The 19,861-nt window shown below is 45.4% G+C and overlaps 1 protein-coding gene across 1 annotated transcript in view; it reads left to right on the top strand.

Annotated features, from left to right (window-relative positions):
- Positions 1–19,861, top strand: part of LOC310922318 (ubiquitin-conjugating enzyme E2 R2) — a 177,489-nt gene that overhangs the window by 144,034 nt on the left and 13,594 nt on the right. The window contains exon 3 of the mRNA XM_083882785.1: positions 14,840–14,937. Coding sequence (XP_083738911.1) covers positions 14,840–14,937 — 98 coding nt within the window. The remainder of the gene's footprint in view (positions 1–14,839; positions 14,938–19,861) is intronic.

Below are 19,861 nucleotides of genomic sequence, written 5' to 3'. Positions count from 1 at the left end.
TCTTTTGTTTTCTGGTAACTCATTATATGGTAGTGCTTCTTGGGCATGAGTCACCTTTTCAGGCAATGCTCCACAATCTCTGCCTTCTGGCCAGCCTATAATCTCTTCCAAAATTCCTGGGCAATTAGTTTTCCCCAGTTGAGCTCATCGTGTGATCAACACTTACTCCATGTAGCGCTGGTTGTGTGATGTGTTGAGGGGATGTTTATTTATTCTGAACATCCAGTGTAGCATGGGCGATTGCAGTGCTAAGAGGAGACACACTTCTGTCCCAACAACCTCTGAGGCAGTTCAAATCCCCTCATAGGCTGCTAATATCTCTTTTTCAGTTGGAGTATAGTGGGCTTCTGATCTCTCCAGCTCCAAAACCCTAATGATCAACCTCAGGTTTCTCCTGATGTCCTTTGCCAGAGGCTGCAGGTGGGACCATGTTCCCCAGTTGCAGTGTAGAGTATATTTTGCATGGCTGGTCCCATCTGAACAGGCCCAAGAGCTACTGCATGAGCTATTCCCTGTTTGATCTGCTCAAAGGCCTGTTGCTGTTTAAGGCCTCACTCAAAATGGTTCGTCTTCCAGCTATAACCTGGAATGTGCATTGTCCAGAACCCTACAAGGCCTAGGAAAGCTTGTGCTTCCTTCTTGTTAGCTGATGGAGACATAGTTGCTATCTTGTTGACCACATCCATAGGGTCATGATGGTGTCCATCCTGCCATTTTATTCCCAAGAACTTAATCTTCTGTGCAGGTCCCTTGACCTTGCTTTTCTTTATGGCAAACTCAGCTTTCAGAAGAATCTAAATTATTATTTTTCCCTTATCAAATACTTCTGCCTTCTTGCTCCACACAATTATGTTGTTGATATATTGTAGATGTTCAGGGGCATCACCCATTTCCAGGGCAGTCTGGATCCATCCATGACAGACAGTAGAGCTGTGTTTCCACCCCTGGGGCAGTTGATTCCAGGTGTATTTGACACCCCTTCACATGAAAGCAAACTGTGGTCTGCACTCTGCTGCCAAAGGAGTTGAGAAAAATGCATCGGCAATGTCAGTTGCAGCACATCACTTGACTGCCTTGGACTCCAGTTCATATTGGGGCTCTAACATGTCTACTACAGTAGCACTCAGTGGTTGTGTTATTTCAGTCAGGCCACAATAGTCTACTGTTAACCTCCACCCTCCATCAGACTTTTTCACTGGCTATATGGGACTATTAAAGGTGAGTGAGTTCTGCTGATCACTCCTTGGCTCTCCAGTTGATTCAGATCATGGATGGGAGCCACGGAGTCTCAGTTGGTGCGATATTGCCACCAGTGCAACAGTCCTGGTAGCAATTGGTACCTGCTGGTCTTCAACTCACAGCACTTCCACAATGAAGGGATCTTCTGAGAGGTCAGGCAAGGTGGATAACTGTTTGATCTTCTCTGTATTCACAGTGGCTACACTAAAAGCCAACTGATATCCCTTTGAATCCTTGAAGTACCCTCTCCTGAGGCAGTTGATGCCAAAGATACAAGAGGCTTCTGGACCAGTCACAATGGAGTGCTTTCCCCACTCACCTCAGCCTCTATTACAGACAATTCTTGGCATCCCACTGTCACTCCAGAGATCCAGATGGGTTCTGTGGCTCTATACACTGATGGCACCAGTGCACATTGTGTGCTAATGTCTACCAAAGCATTATACTTCTGTGTATCTGGCATGTCAGGCCACGGAATCCACATAGCCTGATATATCTGGTCATCCATTTCTTCCTCCTGGCTGAAGGCAGGGACCCTCCATTCGTGTTTTTCACTGGAGTGTTCACTGTCTGACCTTTGCGATGCCAGATCACAAGTCCCTTCACCAGGATCAAAGGACATTATTTCAGTTCTTCTATGTGGGAGATCTCTGATTGCCTTCTTGTGTCTCTGCAGCAACTATAGTGACAGTTATTTTGAATGACCCCTTCTTAACAGCTCTCTTCCCTCTCAGTTCACATATATGGGCTTCCAGCTGAAAGGTGGGTTCATCCTGCCACTTTATGTTCAACTCCTAGTCAAACAGGAAAAAACAGAGTGCACCATGCAGCATGTGACTGGGGCTTCCTTTCCCTCTGACCAGAGCAGAAGACCAATTGCTTGGGCAGATCCTGACAGCTGATGCACTGGTTTGTAGGGATGAGGAGGTACAAAGATTTTCTTCAAAGTTTTTGAGCCATAAAGCTGCTCTCTCCACAGTTGGTGTATCTATTTGTGGGTAATACATTGCTGCTAAGCTGTTAGTATATGATGCAGGGGCGCCTTGAACCACCTTCCTCCACATGGCCAGTGTGCAAGGGACACCCTCTGGATCTTTAGAGACCCTGTCACTTTTTAGATCACTATAGATTGTCAGAGTCCAGGGCATCCCTCTGGGCTCCCTAGAAGGTCACAGACTTTGGTAGAGAGGCCTGGGACCTGAGAAAGAGGGTCTGGGGTCTGTGCAGGGGGGTTTGCCTGGCACAGAGCCCAGGAAGACACAGGCTTTGATTTTGGTCCATGAGAAAAACATCCAACACAGAGAAGAATTGCAAGTCACAAATGTGTAACAGAGAGTAGTGTAGTTATCACCAGGTAGAAAGTTTTGTAGTTTTGGGATTTTTAGAATTTAGGTGCAAGGGAACAAGATGGTGGAATTAGGGTGTTGCCCTGAGTTCTTCTTCTTCTCCCTTGGCATCCATTTTCTGCAGTGACATGGGCACAAGGTAGTTTGATACGATTGGGTCAAAGTGGAAATGACCCTTCTAGTATAGTTACTAGGCATTGGTATGGAATGGTAAATAGCAAGTATATAGTTATCTGTATAAAGGCAGAGCAACCTCCCATCACGGGGGAGTTGCATCGTGTCCGAGCTGCTGTGAACATCTTGGCCAGACACAAAGAACTTGTAAGATAAGAATTAATAAACAATGTGAGAAACCAAGAAAACCAAGACCTTGAGACTCCACTTCATTCTTGCGCTGAGCACAGACTCAGATTCAAAGCCTTCAGAGGTCAGAGAGAGCAGAGGGCAGAAAAAGACCCACTCGAACCACCAGCCTGAAATCTCAGGTGAGAGAAACCAAAAACCCAAGAATAGATGACTTCCAGCACTGCTAATTCTCTCAAGTACTGGATATCTGCAGTGGCCCACTTCCCTGGGGAATTCACAAGATCTTTAAATGGATATCTTGCCATCTCCAGAGGCTGCAAATCGCTGCCCCTTTTCCAATTCCTCTTTCAATTTCCTGATCTCTAGCAAGAGATCTCAGCTGTTGGGCTTCATGACCTTCTAAGTCCTGACTGCCAGCCCCATTATCCCAGCATCAAAGCAGCCAGGCAGAAATCCGCTCACCTGGCTGGTGGCTGTAATGTTTTCACAAGTCTCGAAGTTCTGATGAGGTCAGGGACAGAGAAACTTTGGTTTCCTGTTTGAATTGTCTCACTCCTTTCTCCAATTTCTTTGTTGAAGGACTAGTTTCTTGATCAGATGTTTCCTTTCCTGATTCTTCCTTCTCCTCTTCCTCCCTTTCTGATTGATGGTATGGATGTGTTGTTCTCTTTGTCCACTTTTTCTTTTTCACTACTGGGGCAATTACTGTAGTTGTTATTTGAGTCCCTGTCTCAGCCATAGTGTCCTCAAATGCAGTTTGGGTTCTTGCCTCAACAACAGTCCTTTGAGAGTACTGAAATGTGGCTCAATAGGCACAGGCAAGACCCCAGTACAGGATGAGAAGCTGCTGGTTTTCATTGGGGTAGGCAAGGCACCCTTCTATCAGGTGACAGGTCAGATGACAAGATTGATTACTTGTTCAGGTGCAAAGTCCCAGGCAATGGGAGGTGATAACTGATATATTGCCCCCATCTGCCTTCTAGGGTTCCTTGGCTAGCTCAGATCCTTGAGAGGCTTTGGAGTAATATATCAAGGACAAGACAAAAGATTTCAAAAGAGGGTCTTCCCGGGATTATTCCAAGGCGTTTATTCCCGAAGGGATCCAGGGGGAAAGAGGGCGAACAAGGAAGAATAGGGCATTATGTAGTCTACTGCTCAGGAAAAGATAGCTGGCTCTCAGCCAATGAGGTCAAGAAAGGAAGGAAGGGTCAGACTATATGGTCACAGACTCCAGGGGTCCAGGGGGGAAAACCATTCCCCAGAGAATTACAACAATTCCCCCTTTTTTGTTTAACAAAGTTATAAGAAAAACAGGTTCATTTTGACACGGGATGTGGGTTTTCCCACCACTTACAACTGGTGTGGAAATTGGACTGCTTTAGATTTGCCAACTCTATGTGATTGACTTCTGAGGTAGAAGGTATGAGACCATTGATAGCTTTGAAAATCAAACAACGTAAGATCCCGAACGCTATTGTTACAAGGAAAAGAATAACAAGAAATAACAAAATTGTTTTAACTATAGAAGTCCACCACCCTGTGAATCCCCAGCCCTTGAACAGTTCTTTGAACCAATTCTCAGATTCTTGTTTCACTTGTCCGATCAAGCTGTTCATGCTTCGAAGGGCAGCATGGATGTTTGGAGCTTTCGAGGTCATGTTCATGCAACCAAGTCCTTCAAATTCCTGGCATTCATGCCCATGCAGTAACAAGAGGAAGTCGATAGCAGCATGATTTTGAAGTGTGGCCTGTCTGGTAATTTCCTCATCTTCAAGGAGAGAGCTGATGGTGGTGGATGTCAAGTTTGCCTGTTTGACCACCCAGCACTCTAGATGGCCCAATTCACCTAGAGCTTTGGCTGATGCAACCCATGGAAGGAACAGGGACACAGCAACTCTTTTCGACTTGGCCCAATGAAAAAATTCTGAATTAAAATTTGGGTCCAAATTGTCAGCACTCCTCTTTTGAATTTTGTTTGCCGATTTGTTTTTGTGAGTCCATTCACCAATTAAAGTTTGGTTGAGTGTCAATAGGGACAACCACCCTAAAAGTCGAGACGGAATTCCTGCCCATGCCTGATCCCCACAAATCAAGAACAATCCCTTAAGGAGGCTTTTGGGACTTGAGTGAGATGGATTGTCTGCTGCAATATGGCTTATATTATGATACCACCTTTTTGCAGTAAACTCCCCACGATATTGTCTTATATTGTGGTACTCATCAGTGCTATAAGGTTTTGGGACGAGGGAGAAATGTATGCAATATGACGCAGGGGAAGAACCCAATAACTAACTCTTGGGGTTCCTGAGCTATTTTAGGCAAACTTCACAACCACTCCTCTAAGGGGTTCACGATCACCACAGCTTGCTGATGATGATCTTTGTGTGGTCGGGGGGTATATGTTACCCCGTGTCTTTAGAGGGGCAACACGTTGTGACGTGGGAGTGGACCTTGACAGAGGACAGCAGGCAGCAGCTTGGTGAATCATGGAAAGCTCTTTATTATCTGACTCCAAAGGCTTATATACATTTTGTACAGAGGGCCAAGATTGGCCCAAAGAGGTTACAACCTCCTGACTCCATTGGTCAATATGACCATCAGTCAAGTTCTCTCTCAGAGAACAAGAATGCAAAACATAGAGATAAATTCTAAGAATATAATATTGTTTACATGAAGCAGCGTGAGAAGCTGCTGCAAAGATTCAAACACTTGAAGGCAAGAAATTCAGGGACGACAGGTGTGTGACTCTGAAATTTTGTTGGACCTATGTGTGTCCAAACTTGCTGGAAATTCTCCAGCCTGCAATGGAATTCCTACCAGACAAGTGAACATATGATTCTTTGCTGCTGCAGTGGACAAACATATGTTTTCCTGCTGAAGTGTCTGCCAGGGTCACCCAGACGTTTTGACGCGGCTGAGGCACGATCCATGCAGTTGCCAGACCGTTCAGCATGAACAAGATGACAGCTTGGATGGGGTTCATCACAGGGTTGAGTGTAAGGTAGGTTTTCTCTAAAAGGGAAAAACAAACATTTTTTAAAACATGTTAAAAGTTTCTGTTTCTGCCGGAAGGAATCCACACCTAGGAAGATTCTTTTTTCTCCATCCGGTGGTGTCTTGTCTTTGAAGCAATGACTACTTGCCTCTCATCCCCTTCTTTTGGAGCTGGATTTTTGGGGACAAAAGGTTTCACCCAATTCTGAGGAATCCACCGAGGGCCTGAGGGAGTAGCCACACATGCATAGCCACGACCCCAGGTCACGAGCTCATAGGGACCTTTGGTTTCCCAAGTCCCTGGGTCCCATATCAAGACTGGTGGACACTGAGACAATTTGAACTGATTGCCACTGTTAAAATGACGTACCACTGATGGACTCATGTTTTCAAATGAACAGTTCAGAAAATTGATGGTAAACATGGCTTTGCAGAGCTTCTGCTGCAGAGACATCCACACAGTTGAACTGCTCTGTCTAGCCAAGACCTGCTTGAGCATCTGGTGCGCACGCTCAACCACAGCTTGACTTGTGGGGGAGTGAGGGATGCCAGTTTTACGTTCCACTCCCCACTGCTGGAAAAATTCCAGGAACTCCTTGGACACATATGCTGGGCCGTTATCAGTTTTGATTTCTTTTGGGATCCCCAACACTGAAAAAGCTTGCACTAGGTGCTGCTTGGCATGCACAGACTTTTCTCCTGTATGGGCAGAAGCATAGACTGCACCTGAATATGTGTCAATGCTTACATGCACATATTTGAGGTGACCAAAACTAGGGAATGTGCGTGATGCCTGTCTGCCACACCTCACAACTGCCAAGGCCCCGGGGGTTAACCCCCATGCCTATTGATGGTATGGCCTGGAGCTGGCAGTTGGGACAGGTGACCACAATGGCTCGAGCCTGACTCCGTGTTAGCTGAACCTGACGAATCGGACCTGGCACATTTTGATGATATTGTTGGTGACTCAGCTTTGCCTGTTGGGAGACGTGCTTTTTCAACTGGTGCAGCAAGGGAGTCTGCATGACAATTCCCCTCTGCACTTTCACCTGGCAAATCAGTGTGTGACCTTACATGCATCACATAGAATGGATGTTCCTGATGAGAGATTAAATAAATTAGCCTTGAAAGCAACCTGAAGAGATGCTCATTCTCTATTTCTTTGAGCACGGCCTGCTCTGCTCTGTACACTATCCTCGCTATGTAAGCAGAGTCCATTATCAAATAATTGGTTCCGAGAACTTCTCAAACGCTCTTACCACTGCGGCCAGTTCGGCCACTTGGGGAGATCCCTCCACAAACTCAACATCAGCTTCCCAATGCTGAGTCTGTGGATTTCTCCAAGTCATCATCAACTTGTGGGAAGCCCCGGATGCGTCTGTGAACACTGTGAGAGCCTTGAGTGGTCTCCGACTCCTCACGAGGAATGAGGTGGAATTCCTCATTGAACAACTTGTGAGACAGGGCATGGACTGATAATTGTCCCTTGTAGATGTCCAGAGATAATTGGAGACTGGCATTGCCCTGGAGCAAATGCTCAAACATCTCTGGTCAATCTCTCAGGAGAGTTCTTTCCCTCCTCAGAAAGTTTAACCGGAAGGTGAATACATGTAAAGTCACAACCAGCCAGTTCACACAATCTCACCCTGGCCTTCCGAATCAGCTGAGCTATCCACTCCTGTGGCTCAGTGATGGTCTTGGATCTTTGGTGAGAGAGGAAAACCCACTCTATGATCAAGAGTTAATCTCTCTGCCCCTCGATCCATTTGAAAATCAAACCATGCAAATGTGGCAGCTTTCCTAGAACAATGAAATGCAAAGGCATGTTTGGCTCACACCGATGAGCCTGTGTCTCGGACAAGGCCTTCTGTACCTTTTTGACTGCCATCTTTGCCTCTGGGGTCAGTTCCCTGGGAGAAACCAGCTCCCTCTCCCCCTTCAATAAATTGAAAAGGGAGACTAGATCCTCATTTGTGAGGCCTAGCCAGGGTCTTACCCAATTCAAAGACCCACACAAGGAGTGGAGATCTGCTAGGGTTTTGAGATTGCACTGATTTTCCAATTTCTGCGGGACAACGGTCCTTGCAGTGATTTCCAAACCCACGTACTTCCAAGGTGGCATCCTTTGAACTTTGTCTTCCTGCAATTGAAATCCAGCAGAGGTTAGAATCTTAACCACTAGGTCAAGCATGTGTTGGAGTATAGAGTCATTGGGGGCACACACAAGCACATCATCCATGTAGTGAAGGATGATGGCGTCATTTCTCTCAGCGTGTACCAGAGACAGCAATGAAGCTAGGTACTGTTGGCATATGAAAGGGCTCGATTTTAGACCTTGCAGCAAAACTCTCCAGTGATAGCGCTTCATTGGGGCTTCTCAATTAATGGTGAGAATCGAGAATGCAAATCATGGGGCATCTTCTGGGTGTAATGGAATTTGGAAGAAGCAGTCCTTGATATCTAGGACAACCAATTGCCAATCTCGAGGCAGCACTGTTGGAGTAGGCATCCCTGGTTGGAGTGGTCCCATGTCCTCTATAATTTTGTTTATTTCCCAGAGTGCATGGAGCAACCTCTACTTGTCCTTCCCTGGTTTCTTTACCACAAAGACTGGAGAATTCCAAGGGCTTGTTGTCTCTTCTAGGTGTCCTTGAGCCAATTTCTCCTCCACAAGCTCCTCAAGCGCCTTGAGCTTCTCTTTACTTAGTGGCCACGGTGCTACCCATCTTGGGGTATTATCCAACCATGTTAACCTTTGGGTAGGGCACTCCACAGTGGCTATTTTCAAAACTCCTGGGGTGTCTTAGAAATGACCAATTGGACTCTCCACTGGGACATGGTGTCTCCCCCACAGGGAGGCCTTGTTTTCTGCAACAAAAGGATGGACACTTGCCAATTTTCCATCAGATCCCTCAATTTGCATGATGATTTTTGAAATTTTTGCCAATGTAATTCTTTCTATGCCCTGAAGTTTGCCTGCTACAGGTTGCAATTCCCAATGTGATGGCCACATGGCCTCAGGTATCACAGTTACGTCGGCCTCCATGTCTAGTACCCCCTCCACATGGAGGCAGTCTGATCCACGGACTATGTTACATGCCATAGAGGGTTTATTCTCTCCCACCACCTCTGCTCAGTAGACTTCTGGTGATTTTCCATCTGCTATGACCTCTGCTGGAACGGGAATGGCCTGGGCAAGAATTTGCCCCTCTGCCAGGTAGAATGGTGGGTGCATGCAACGTGCCAACAGCATAAGGCATGTTATCTTTCCCTTAATGGTCATGGGAGCTATCTCAATCTGTATGGGTGTGTGTGCTGTGTCCCCAATAACAAAATACTCACTGTCCAGTCCCATGTGGTAAACCATCAGGTCCTATGAGATGTTTGACAGATCCACTGTAATGACTGTCCAATCAGTAGACCTGAAATGAAAACCTTTGGTAGTCACGAGCCTTATTTGGCCTCGCGGCTGCCAAACCTTGTTAATTGAGCATTTGACATTTTTGTTTTTCTGCTCCCCCACACCATGTGTCCCGTCCTCCCCCTTTTTTGTTAAGAGAGAGGCATTCTCCAGTGTGGGTTCCGCAATATTTATATCTTTGTGCATAGTTGTTTTAAAGGCAGGCTCGCGCTGTAAGCTCAGTTTTTTTGTTTGCTGAAATACTTCTGTTTTTGGTTCTGTGGGCAGGCTCTGGAGAAATGTCCTGGCTTTTTGCAATGGAGGCAGATGATGTGCTGCAGCTGGTCTGGTGACATTGGTTGCCTCCTTTGTCCTTGTACTGCAGCTGCCGCAGACTGTGGGTATGCCAGTCCTGGATTCCTTTCAGGTCCTGGATTCCTTTCAGGTGCACTGAACAATTCTGCTTTCCTGGTACAGGCTTCTATCATCTGTGCAAGGCTAGGCAATGGGTCGAGGGGAAGGCTGAGAATAATTCTACTCCAGGTCTCATTAGCATTCCTCTGGGTCATTTCTTTGATCAATTCTGCCTGCACCACCGGGTCTTGCACCTGTCTTTCCACTTGTGTTCTCAGACAGTCCACAAACTGCAAGAAATTCTTTGAAGGAAACTGTTTTATGTTAACATAGCTACCCTTAACTTCAATTGTTGGTAACTGATAAAACGTTTTTTCTGCAACATTACAGATCTTATCTAAAATTGACTTGGATAATAGTCGAGTTTGCTTTTCTGGATAGTGCAAATCACCTTCACCACACAGATGATCAGGTGTGATATCATTACCATCACTGTCTTTTGCTTCGCCAGGAGTTTGTGAATCTCCTGTAATAGTGTTGACAACCCCCTTTTCCATCTGCTTTCCCACAGATCATACTCTGAGGGAGATAACAGGCATCTGAATAATCTTTGATGTCACTGAGAACCATCTCATTTGAACTAAATTTGCCCTCATCATGCCTTTAAAAATTTCACTGAATCTTCCAAATTCTCTCTGTATTTTGCAAATCTTCTTTTTATCTTGGTAGGATAACAGCTGATAAGTTCTCCTGACATTTCTCCTACCAAGATAAACAACAGGTGCCACAGAGGGTATGCTTTCATCAGCATTTTTCTAAGTTTCTAAAATTTCTGCTGCTCTTCCAGTGCCCAGGGAGGCAGGAGGTATTTCCTCTCCCATCCCCTAGGGTCTGGCAAGAAGCAGTCTCCCCACTCACCCCCCCCCCCCCCCCAGGGGAGGCTGCTCGTGTCCCCTTGCCGTGAGGGAATCTTCCCCTCCCCCGCCGGGGCTGCAGGCTGGGAGCCGCCCACCCTCATCCCCACCGGGGCTGGAGGCTGCTGAGGACCCACCCCCTTCCCCGTGGTAGCTTGGAGGGAGGGGGAGGCACTGGGAGGAAGGATGGGGTGGGACAGCCAAAGACACAAATGGATTGGGTAGGGGATATGGGGTAGGGGCGGGCATTAGGGATGAGAAGGGATTGTGGGAAGAGGGAGGAAGCACATGGTGTCTGCCATTGCCTTCCACCACGTGGTCCTATGGGAGACCCAGGAGTCCTGGGCTGGTATGGTCTGTCCCAGAGTCCTGTTTCTGTCAGGGCGGCTCGCTAAGCCCCTCCAGTTTGGGAACAGAGGAATCAGGAAAGAAGGAAGGATTATTTGGAGAATTTATCTGTGGCTGCCTGCTGTTCTCTGCTTCTAACAGCTGCTTGCAAGCTTGTAAGAATATTGGAATAAATAGAGAACCTTTTTATCATCATTTTCAACTTTAAAGTTAATAATTGTCCAATTTTATCCCAAAATAAAATGGAATACAAATCTTGCAAAGCAGAATCTGGGATTTCATCCAACAGCCAGCAGGCAAAATGTGTAAGTAGATTTTTAGGGATTTTAACATTAATTAAAATATTTTTAAGCTGTTTTAATATACTCTTTTGATGAACAGATAGCTGTCCGCCCATACTTTTTTATGTTTTAAGAGCTATTTGTCCAATATCTACCTCCTGACGCAAAAAAACACAGCACGACTTTCCCAATCCCCGCTCTCTGCCAAGAAGCAGGGACAAGCAGAGGAAACCATGGCACCGCTGCTCCAGGGGCACGGAGGGGGTCGAGCCGCTATAGCCTGGCTTCTGGGACCAGATCCGTGCTGTAAAAATCCCCTAAACGCAGGCTCTGCTGGCCGGGGTGGCCTCGCCACGCGGAGCTCCAGCCAGCAAAAAACCCGCAATTTATGCAAAGCGGCGTCTGCCAGGTCCTAGCGCTCCCGACAGCCATGCTTTCCATGATCCCACTGGCAGACTCTCCACCTAGCTAGGGGCTATTCCCGGCGTAGCCGCAACGTGAGGGAGTCTTACCTTGTCCTGTGGACCGTGGCTTGTCATTGATGGAATGTTAAGAGTCCTTGTCCTGGGCCGACTTGCTTCTGGCGTGGAGCAAGCTCCTGCCCCCCCCCAGTCACCTGCAACCGTGCAAAAAACGGCTGAGTAGGTGATAGGGTAGTTGACCCGCTCAAAAGCTTTTGAGACCCCTGCATAAGGGCTCCAGCTATTGCGTGGGCTTTTAATATTTCGTAAAAACCTACGTTGAGTGCCAACTGATATATTGCCCCCACCCGCCTCCTGGAGTTCCTTGGCTAGCTCAGATCCTTGAGAGGCTTTGGAGTAATATATCAAGGACAAGACAAAAGATTTCAAAAGAGGCTCTTCCCGGGATTATTCCAAGGCGTTTATTCCTGAAGGGATCCAGGAGGAAAGAGGGCGAACAAGAAAGAACAGGGCATTATGTAGTCTACTGCTCAGGAAAAGATAGTTGGATCTCAGCCAATGAGGTCAAGAAAGGAAGGAAGGGTCAGACTACATGGTTACAGACTCCAGGGGTCCAGGGGGGAAAACCATTCCCCAGAGAATTATAACAGATAACCACCCTGGGAACCTGCCCAAATCCTGCCACCCAGGGATGGGGTGCTTCAGGGTACATTTCAGTGTTGCATCACCCAAAATTTGTTTTCTCTTACACCAGGACAACACCAGATTCCACAAACTCCATAATATGCTAAAAATATTTTTTAGTGGTATTAAACAGATCATGTAACAATGAACAAGGACCTCAGGAGCCTACATAATAAAACCATCCACATTAATCCAAGGTAGGGAGAGGGAAATCACAGAATCACACAGAATCAACTAGGTTGAAAATGACCTTTGGGATCATTGAGTCCAACCTATGACCTAACACTACCTTGTCAAGTAGACCATGGCACTAAGTGCCACATCCAGTCTTCTCTTAAACACCTCCAGGGATGATGACTCCTTTGATGCCTTGGAGTGACTACCTGATACAGAGGCTAGACAAGATTATTAAAGGCCTTCAATAGGTACACCTTGGGCAGTCAGAAGTCTCCAAGAGGCTATACCCAGATGGACGATGGTCATGAGTTTTTCATACAGATATAAATTTGGTCCATTTACATATCGGGGTTAATCCTCCAATTACAGCTTCAGGTAATGAAGTCATATACTCCCAGTTTACTCCTCCCCTCAACTCATTTGTGTTTATACTTTTTGGGGCCTGAGACAGTAAGGTATCCTTGAGTTTCAGGCCTAGAAAGGAATTATTTTGTCTGAAAAAAAGGGGATAACAGTACCTGACAAGCTATGGAGTTTTAGTTATACACTAAAGCAGTACAGGATCTGAAAAATATAAAAGCTAAATCCTAAGGCATCACCACCACCTCCCTGGGCAGCCCATTCCAATGCTGAACCACTATTTCTGTGAAGAATTTTTTTCTTATATCTAGCCTAAACTTCCCCTGGCATGGCTTAAGACTGTGTCCTCTTGTCCTGTCACTGGTTGCCTGGTAGTAGAGCCCTACCCCCACCTGGCTACAACCTCCTTTCAGGTAGTTGTATAGAGTGATAAGGTCTCCCCTGAGCCTTCTTTTCTCCAGGCTAAACAACCCCAGCTCCCTTAGTCGCTTCTCATAGGACTTGTGTGCTAGACCCTTCCACCAGCCTTGTTGCCTTTCTGTGGGCATGCTCCATCATCTCAACATCTTTCCGAAATTGAGAGTTCCAGAACTGGACACAGTATTCAAGGTGTGCACTAACCAGTGCCAAGTACAGGGGAATAATAACTTCCCTAGTCCTGCTAGCCACACTATTCCTGATACAGGCCAGTATGCCATTGGCCTTCTTGGCCATGTGGGCACACTGCTGGCTCATGTTCAGCCTGATATCAATCAGTACCCCCATGTCCCTGTCTGCCTTGCCACTGTCCAGCCACTCTGTCCCCAACCTGTAGTTCTGCATGGGGTTGTTGTGACCAAAGAGCAGGACTCAGCACTTGGTCCTGTTAAACCTCATATTGTTGGATTTGGCCCATCTATCCAGCCTGTCCAGGTGCCTCTGCAGAGCTCTCCTACCTTCCAGCAGATTGACCCCCCTCCCCACCTGGTGTCATGTGCAAATTTGCTAATGGTAGACTTGATTGATTCATCCAGATCATCAGTAAAGATATTAAACAGGACTGGGTCCAACACTGATCCCTGGGGAACACCACTAGTGACTGGCTGCCAACTGGATGCAGCACCATTCCCTACCACTCTCTGGGCCTGGCCATCCAGCCAATTCTTAACCTAGCAAAGGGTGTGCCTGTTCAAGCCATGGGCTGCCAGCTTCTCTAGGAGTATGCTGTGAGAGACAGTGTCAAAGGCTTTGCTGAAGTCCAGGTAGACAACATACACAGCATTCCCCTCATCCACTAGGTGGTTCACCTGGTCATAAAAGGAGATCTGGTTGGTCAGGCAGGACCTGCCCCTCCCAAATCCTTGCTGGGGAGATGTATTTCCTCATCTTCTCCACGAGATAACTCCCCCAGCACAGCAAGGCCATCAATGCCATGGCAAAGCACAGAGCCATTGTTTGTATAACCATGTTCCCAAGCTCAGCAAAATAAAGAGATAAGCAGTGCAGCTGACAATGTCCATGTCTCACACAGGAGTTTGGTACTTAATAACTACGATAACATGCAATATCTATAACTGCCTTTGCCACCAAAAAGGACTTGTGGGTTGACCTGGGCTGGATGTCAGGTGACCACCAAGCCACTCTATCATTCCCCCTTCCCAGCTGGCAGGGAAGAGAAAATAAGATGGAAAATGACTCATAGGTTGAGATAAGGCAGTTTACTAAAGCAAAAGATTGCGCACACACAAACAAAGGCAAACAAAAAAAGGATTTTATTCCCTACTTCCCATCAGTGAGTGATGTCCAGCCAATTCCCAGGAAGCAGGGCTTCAACATGTGTAGTGATTGCTCTGGAAGGTAAACATTGCAAATAACAAATGTCCCCCTTCTTCCTCCTTCCTTTAGCTTTTATATCTGAGTTCATGCCATATGGTATGGAATATCCCTTTGGTCCATTTGGGTCTGGTGGCCTGGTTGTGTCATCAAATCTCTGCCTCAAGCCAGGCTCTTCTCAACTTTTGTTTCTGTCTTGCAGAATGGAGATGTATGTATTTCAATTCTTCACCCACCTGTAGATGACCCACAAAGTGGAGAGCTGCCTTCCGAGAGGTGGAACCCTACCCAAAATGTCAGGTAACTGTGAATTTGTGATGTACAACAGTGACCTCAAAGGCCTGTGATCTCTCTCGAAGACTAAGGCCTGTGTTTGGAAAGTTTTGGAACAGAATTCAAGACTTTGGGAGCTTTAGGTCCTTAACTGGGTGGGAACCAGACTTATCGAGTTGTCTGAAGTGCTGATTCTGAGGTGTCCTGATGATGGACTAACAATGTGGAGAATTCTGTCCTGTTCACAGGGTTTCATGCTCCTAAACCAACTTATTTCAAATTTTCTGCCCTTCCCCGGTCATTGTTATCCTATAGTTCGGGTTTTCAAACTCTTCCAAGATACCACTAGTGGAAAAGAATATTTATGGGTATTTGTTCCCAGTAGGAGTAATTTTGTTCATAATCCTGCCTGCTGTCTGCCTTACAGTATTTGCGTGTCTCCTGTCCTGCAGTGTGATATCTTGAGCAGTTAGCCAGGTAGCTTTCTTCCTGACAAAAAGACCTAAAGGATCACTAAGTATTAGAGGCATTTGAGGCTGACCTGTCCTTTTTTTTTTCTTTTTAAACACCACCTGAACTTCATTCTCATTACAAGACACTGCCAATAAAGAACTGATAAAACTCATTTTAAGTAGCAGTTCACCTGTGCAGCTGGAGTAGTAAGTGATGTAGTGAAAAAACCCTGAACTAAGGTGTTGCAGCGTGGTGGGATGGTGGAAATGCTGCAACCTTCTTCGAAGCATCTCCTTCAGAAACCGCTCAGAGTAAGGCCACGAGAACAGTCATTTCAAGTCCATGCACACACACACGCCACAGATAGCTCAGCGGAGGAAAGACAGGAAGGGCTTCCTGTATGATGAATTTCAGCGAGGGTTTATTATGATCACCATGCTGAAGGGATCAGGGACAAAAGACCCAGACCATGTGGTGCTCAGTGGTTAAGGGTCAGGAGCCAATGGTCTGAGGGCACAGGGGCGGTACAAAGGGCAAGGCAAAGGACAGTAAACCTATAGGGGGAATGAGGGATGAACAATTGGGGTGGGCAGGGTCAACTGGCCAATGGGGGAAGCAATCTAAGGTAGATTGGCAATAGTGCTGCAGAGCAGCATGGGGGAAGTCTTTTCTTTCAGCCTAGGCAGGGAAAACTCTATGGTAGATCTTTCCAGGGCAAAGCCTGGTTTCCCTGAGGCGTTTTAGGGTTCCGAGTAAGGTACTTCCTGTTCTAACATTTTAATCTGATTTATTATCCAAATAAGGTTAAAATAATTGCCTCTAGATTTTTATCATATGAGAATTATTCTTGTTCTCATATTTATTAGACATTGGTTCCTCAACTTGAAATCTGTATTTATTTGTAAATCCATGTAAGGATCTCAGGACACTTGGGGGAATACAGTGATTTGAAAAGGATTGTCTGACTCTTTAACTCACCTTTCACCTAACTTGGCTTCACAAAATTCATTTGAAAAGAGCCTCTGTCAAAGCAAAGATCTAACAAGGGGGATTCAGTGGATTCTTGACCCTTAAAATATGATTGTAACATACACTGCAAAGTGCTGAACTAGAGCTAACATAACAGAAGACTAGGAATTGTAGGAGTCAGCAAATTATAACAACTGATGTTCCTCCTGGAGCATGCTACTTGAAGGTTAAAAAGGCCCAAGAGAAATGGTGTATCTTAGCTGCATGAAGTCATGAAGGGTTGGGAATCTGAACCTTAGAGCTTGAGGTAAAGCTTATCCAATCCATCTTTACCAAATACACGTTCTAGTTCAGATTTTTAAAAAGGAAAAATAGGCTTAAATACTATCTGTTGTGGTTTGAAAGCAAAACGAATGAGAGGCTCCAAGTCAGAGATATAATTAATAAGAAAGGTAAAAAGGTAAAAATAAAATAAAATAAATGCAATAACACAAAGGATCACTGACAGAGTCAGAATACAACCTGAGCAGGATGGTGGAAGCAGTCCAGGTGAAGTGCTCTTCCTGAAGCAGTGATCCTGTAGAAAGGTCTGGGAGCTCTGGTCCTCTGGGAATCCAGTGGGTAAGTACCCCTGCACTGTTCCACACACCAGCTTATATCCAGGTGAGAATGTTTGGCTCCTCCCCCTGGGCAGAGCATCTCACAATAGCATGAGAAGTGTGAAGTGGGTCCTTGATGGCCCATTAACAGAGATAACCCCTGGAGGGAGTTACCTGTGAGTCATGGGCCAGGCTTTAATGGGCCATTAGCAGAAGACACCCCAAAGGCCATTAGCAGAAAAGGCAGGGGGCTTGGGAAAACACTAGCCCACCTGGTTTCAACAGTTCATGAAGATGGTGATAGAATAAATACTTTGTGTACATCCTACACTGCAACCCAGGACACTATCTTAAGCTGTTATATTGCTAAGCTATGCTCACCTGTCCCTCTGCTCAGATGGATATTAAACTGGTTTTTTCATACATCTGATATGATTAGGACTAGGTGACAAGCTTCAACTTATAGTTAGAAAACAGCTTTGGGCATTAGTTGCTTATAATACACACCCATTTCGAGTATTTCGCAATATACAACCCTAAAGATTGACCCAAAACTTCTTATGATACTAGTTCTCTGATTTCTGCTTTCCCTTACCATGGTGGAGTTTTTGGTGCTTACTCTTGGAACATGCTGGTCTTAACAGTGATATTTGGAGAGAAAACATTTCCTCAGTTGTATCAGCAAGCAGAAATAAAACTTGTCCTTCATTGTTAGCCTGCTGCCTGTGTAACCTAGGGCTTTGCTTCAGCTGCTGAATTTTGTAAATCCGCTTACTACAGGTTAATGTGGTTGAAGTGTCTGGAGTGAGGAATGTCACTCTTCAACTTTGAGAGCACCTGCACATCTCTACACCTAATGGTTTGAAGCATGCTCATTAATTTTTTAAAATATTGCCAATATGGACTTTCCCATCACTTGGAGCTAGATGAGGCTGACATAAGTAAATATAGCAAACATCCAGCATGAGGTGAAGGAATGCAGCTGTGATCTGTATGGCAGAAAGTATTACTTTTCTTATGTCCCATAAAGCTGAGGAAGTGGTGGTAGGGCTTAGGGGTTGAGGCTCTTTGATAAATTTTAGTTGCCTTTCTCCCTATCTTGCCTGACCTCACTCTGTTTTTTGAGGTGCACAGGCCAGAATTCAGCACAATATTCAAGATGTTCGTACATCTGTATCTTGTGCTGATATGTGATGCCTCATCTTACTATTGCTTTGTTTTCTGAGAATACCCATTTTTGTTGGCTTTTTTTGGCTGCTTTAGCACATTGAGCTGTTTACAGAAACTGTTCATATGTAACATTACTTTCAGTACAGTCTAAGTCTGATACTTTTGTTGATATATGTAGAGAAAAAGGCAGTTAACAGTTCTAATTCCTTGAGCCTCTACTGGCTTCTCTCCTCTGCTGATAAAGGGGTGTAGAGGGACTGTTCTGGTTCCAGCCAGGACTGAGTTAATATTTTTGTAGTAGCCATGAGGGGGTGGAGCCTGGACCTGTGTGGGTGCAGCTAGGAGGTTATTTTATACCACCTCACATCATTGCCAGGGGTGGAGGTAGGGCAAACTCTGGCTTCTGAGAAGGGTAGGGATTCCAGTGGAGAAAACTGGTGTGGCAGGAGGGGGAAACCCACATGCCATTTTTTCATTGTTGCCCAGGATCCATGGTGAGCATTTTTGCATGTGAATCACCCTCCCTTTTGTACACTTTTGTTATTTATATTGTTGCTGTAATTGTTGTTTTCTAATCTCATTGCTGTTTCCAGTAAATTGTTTTTATCTCAACCCGTGATCTTTTTTGCCTCCCATTGGAGGGCGGAGGGGAGCCAACTGCAGGTCATGGTCTTTTTAGTGGGAGTACTTAATTGGGGAATACCATTCCTAAACCAGGACAGGCACTCATTCTGAAGACAACAACACTGTAAACACTTAAACCAAAGTGATATGGTAGCTGATGAGCACACTTGTCAGGCAATTGAAGAGATGCAGTCGCTTGGATGCAAGAAGTCGATTTATTGACTTACAGGGCTCAGCTTATATAGCCTTTCAGCTTTGAACAGCTTTGAACATCTTTGAACAGAATATTCTACTGCCAAGCAATAACCACATTGTTCGCATTTCTTATCAATATGTTTAACTACAATCTTTGCAGGTGCAGTTTTACATGGTTACCTAAAAACAAAACACAACATTCTTTTCTTACCTCCCTCAACTCTCTGTTTGAATCTTCCATGGCTTTTGGCCTACCAAGTTCAGAATGTCCAAATCTGACACGAGTCCAGCAGCACTCTGAGTCCTGCTTTCTAGCTGTATTCTTGATGGTGATCAAAGAGACGGGACTGATTGCTTGGATGCAAAAAGTCGGTTTATTGATCACAAAGCTTTAGTATATATACCTTTTCAGCTGTAACTAAAAATAGCTGCTTGATTAAGCAACAATAACTATAGCAATCATATCTTATGTTTCTTAATAGCATTGCTTAACTATAGGCAAACACAGACCCGTACAGGCATGTACAGACTTACATAAGCTAAGCATACTCAGCATACCATTATCTTATGCTTCCCTCTTCAGGAAGTATCTGCCACAGGCACACTGCCTGCCAAGGCTTACGGCCTACTAATGCTAACATGTCCACTTCTGTAATGAGGTGAGCAGTACCCTCAGTCCTACTCTCTAGCGGCATTTCTTCATCTCCCCCTTCTTTTTCCACGATTAAAATCTTTTTTTGTGGACTTATCAATTAGTCTCTGAACGCATTGCAAAACACATGGCAAGCAAATCATCATAAGCGACAGTATAGCTAACACATAAATTCCTGTTTTAACTAAATGCTTTAGCCAGCCAGTAATTCCCCATCCTCCAAGTATATGTTCAACCCAGTCGCTATCATCTATGACCCTTAATTCCCCATCCTCCAAGTATGTCCAAC

Source organism: Zosterops lateralis (assembly GCF_965231275.1).
Source record: "Zosterops lateralis genome assembly, chromosome: W".
NCBI classification, from domain to species: domain Eukaryota; kingdom Metazoa; phylum Chordata; class Aves; order Passeriformes; family Zosteropidae; genus Zosterops; species Zosterops lateralis.
The sequence above is the reverse complement of the archived record's forward strand: the minus strand, read 5'-3'. Positions and strand labels throughout refer to the sequence as shown.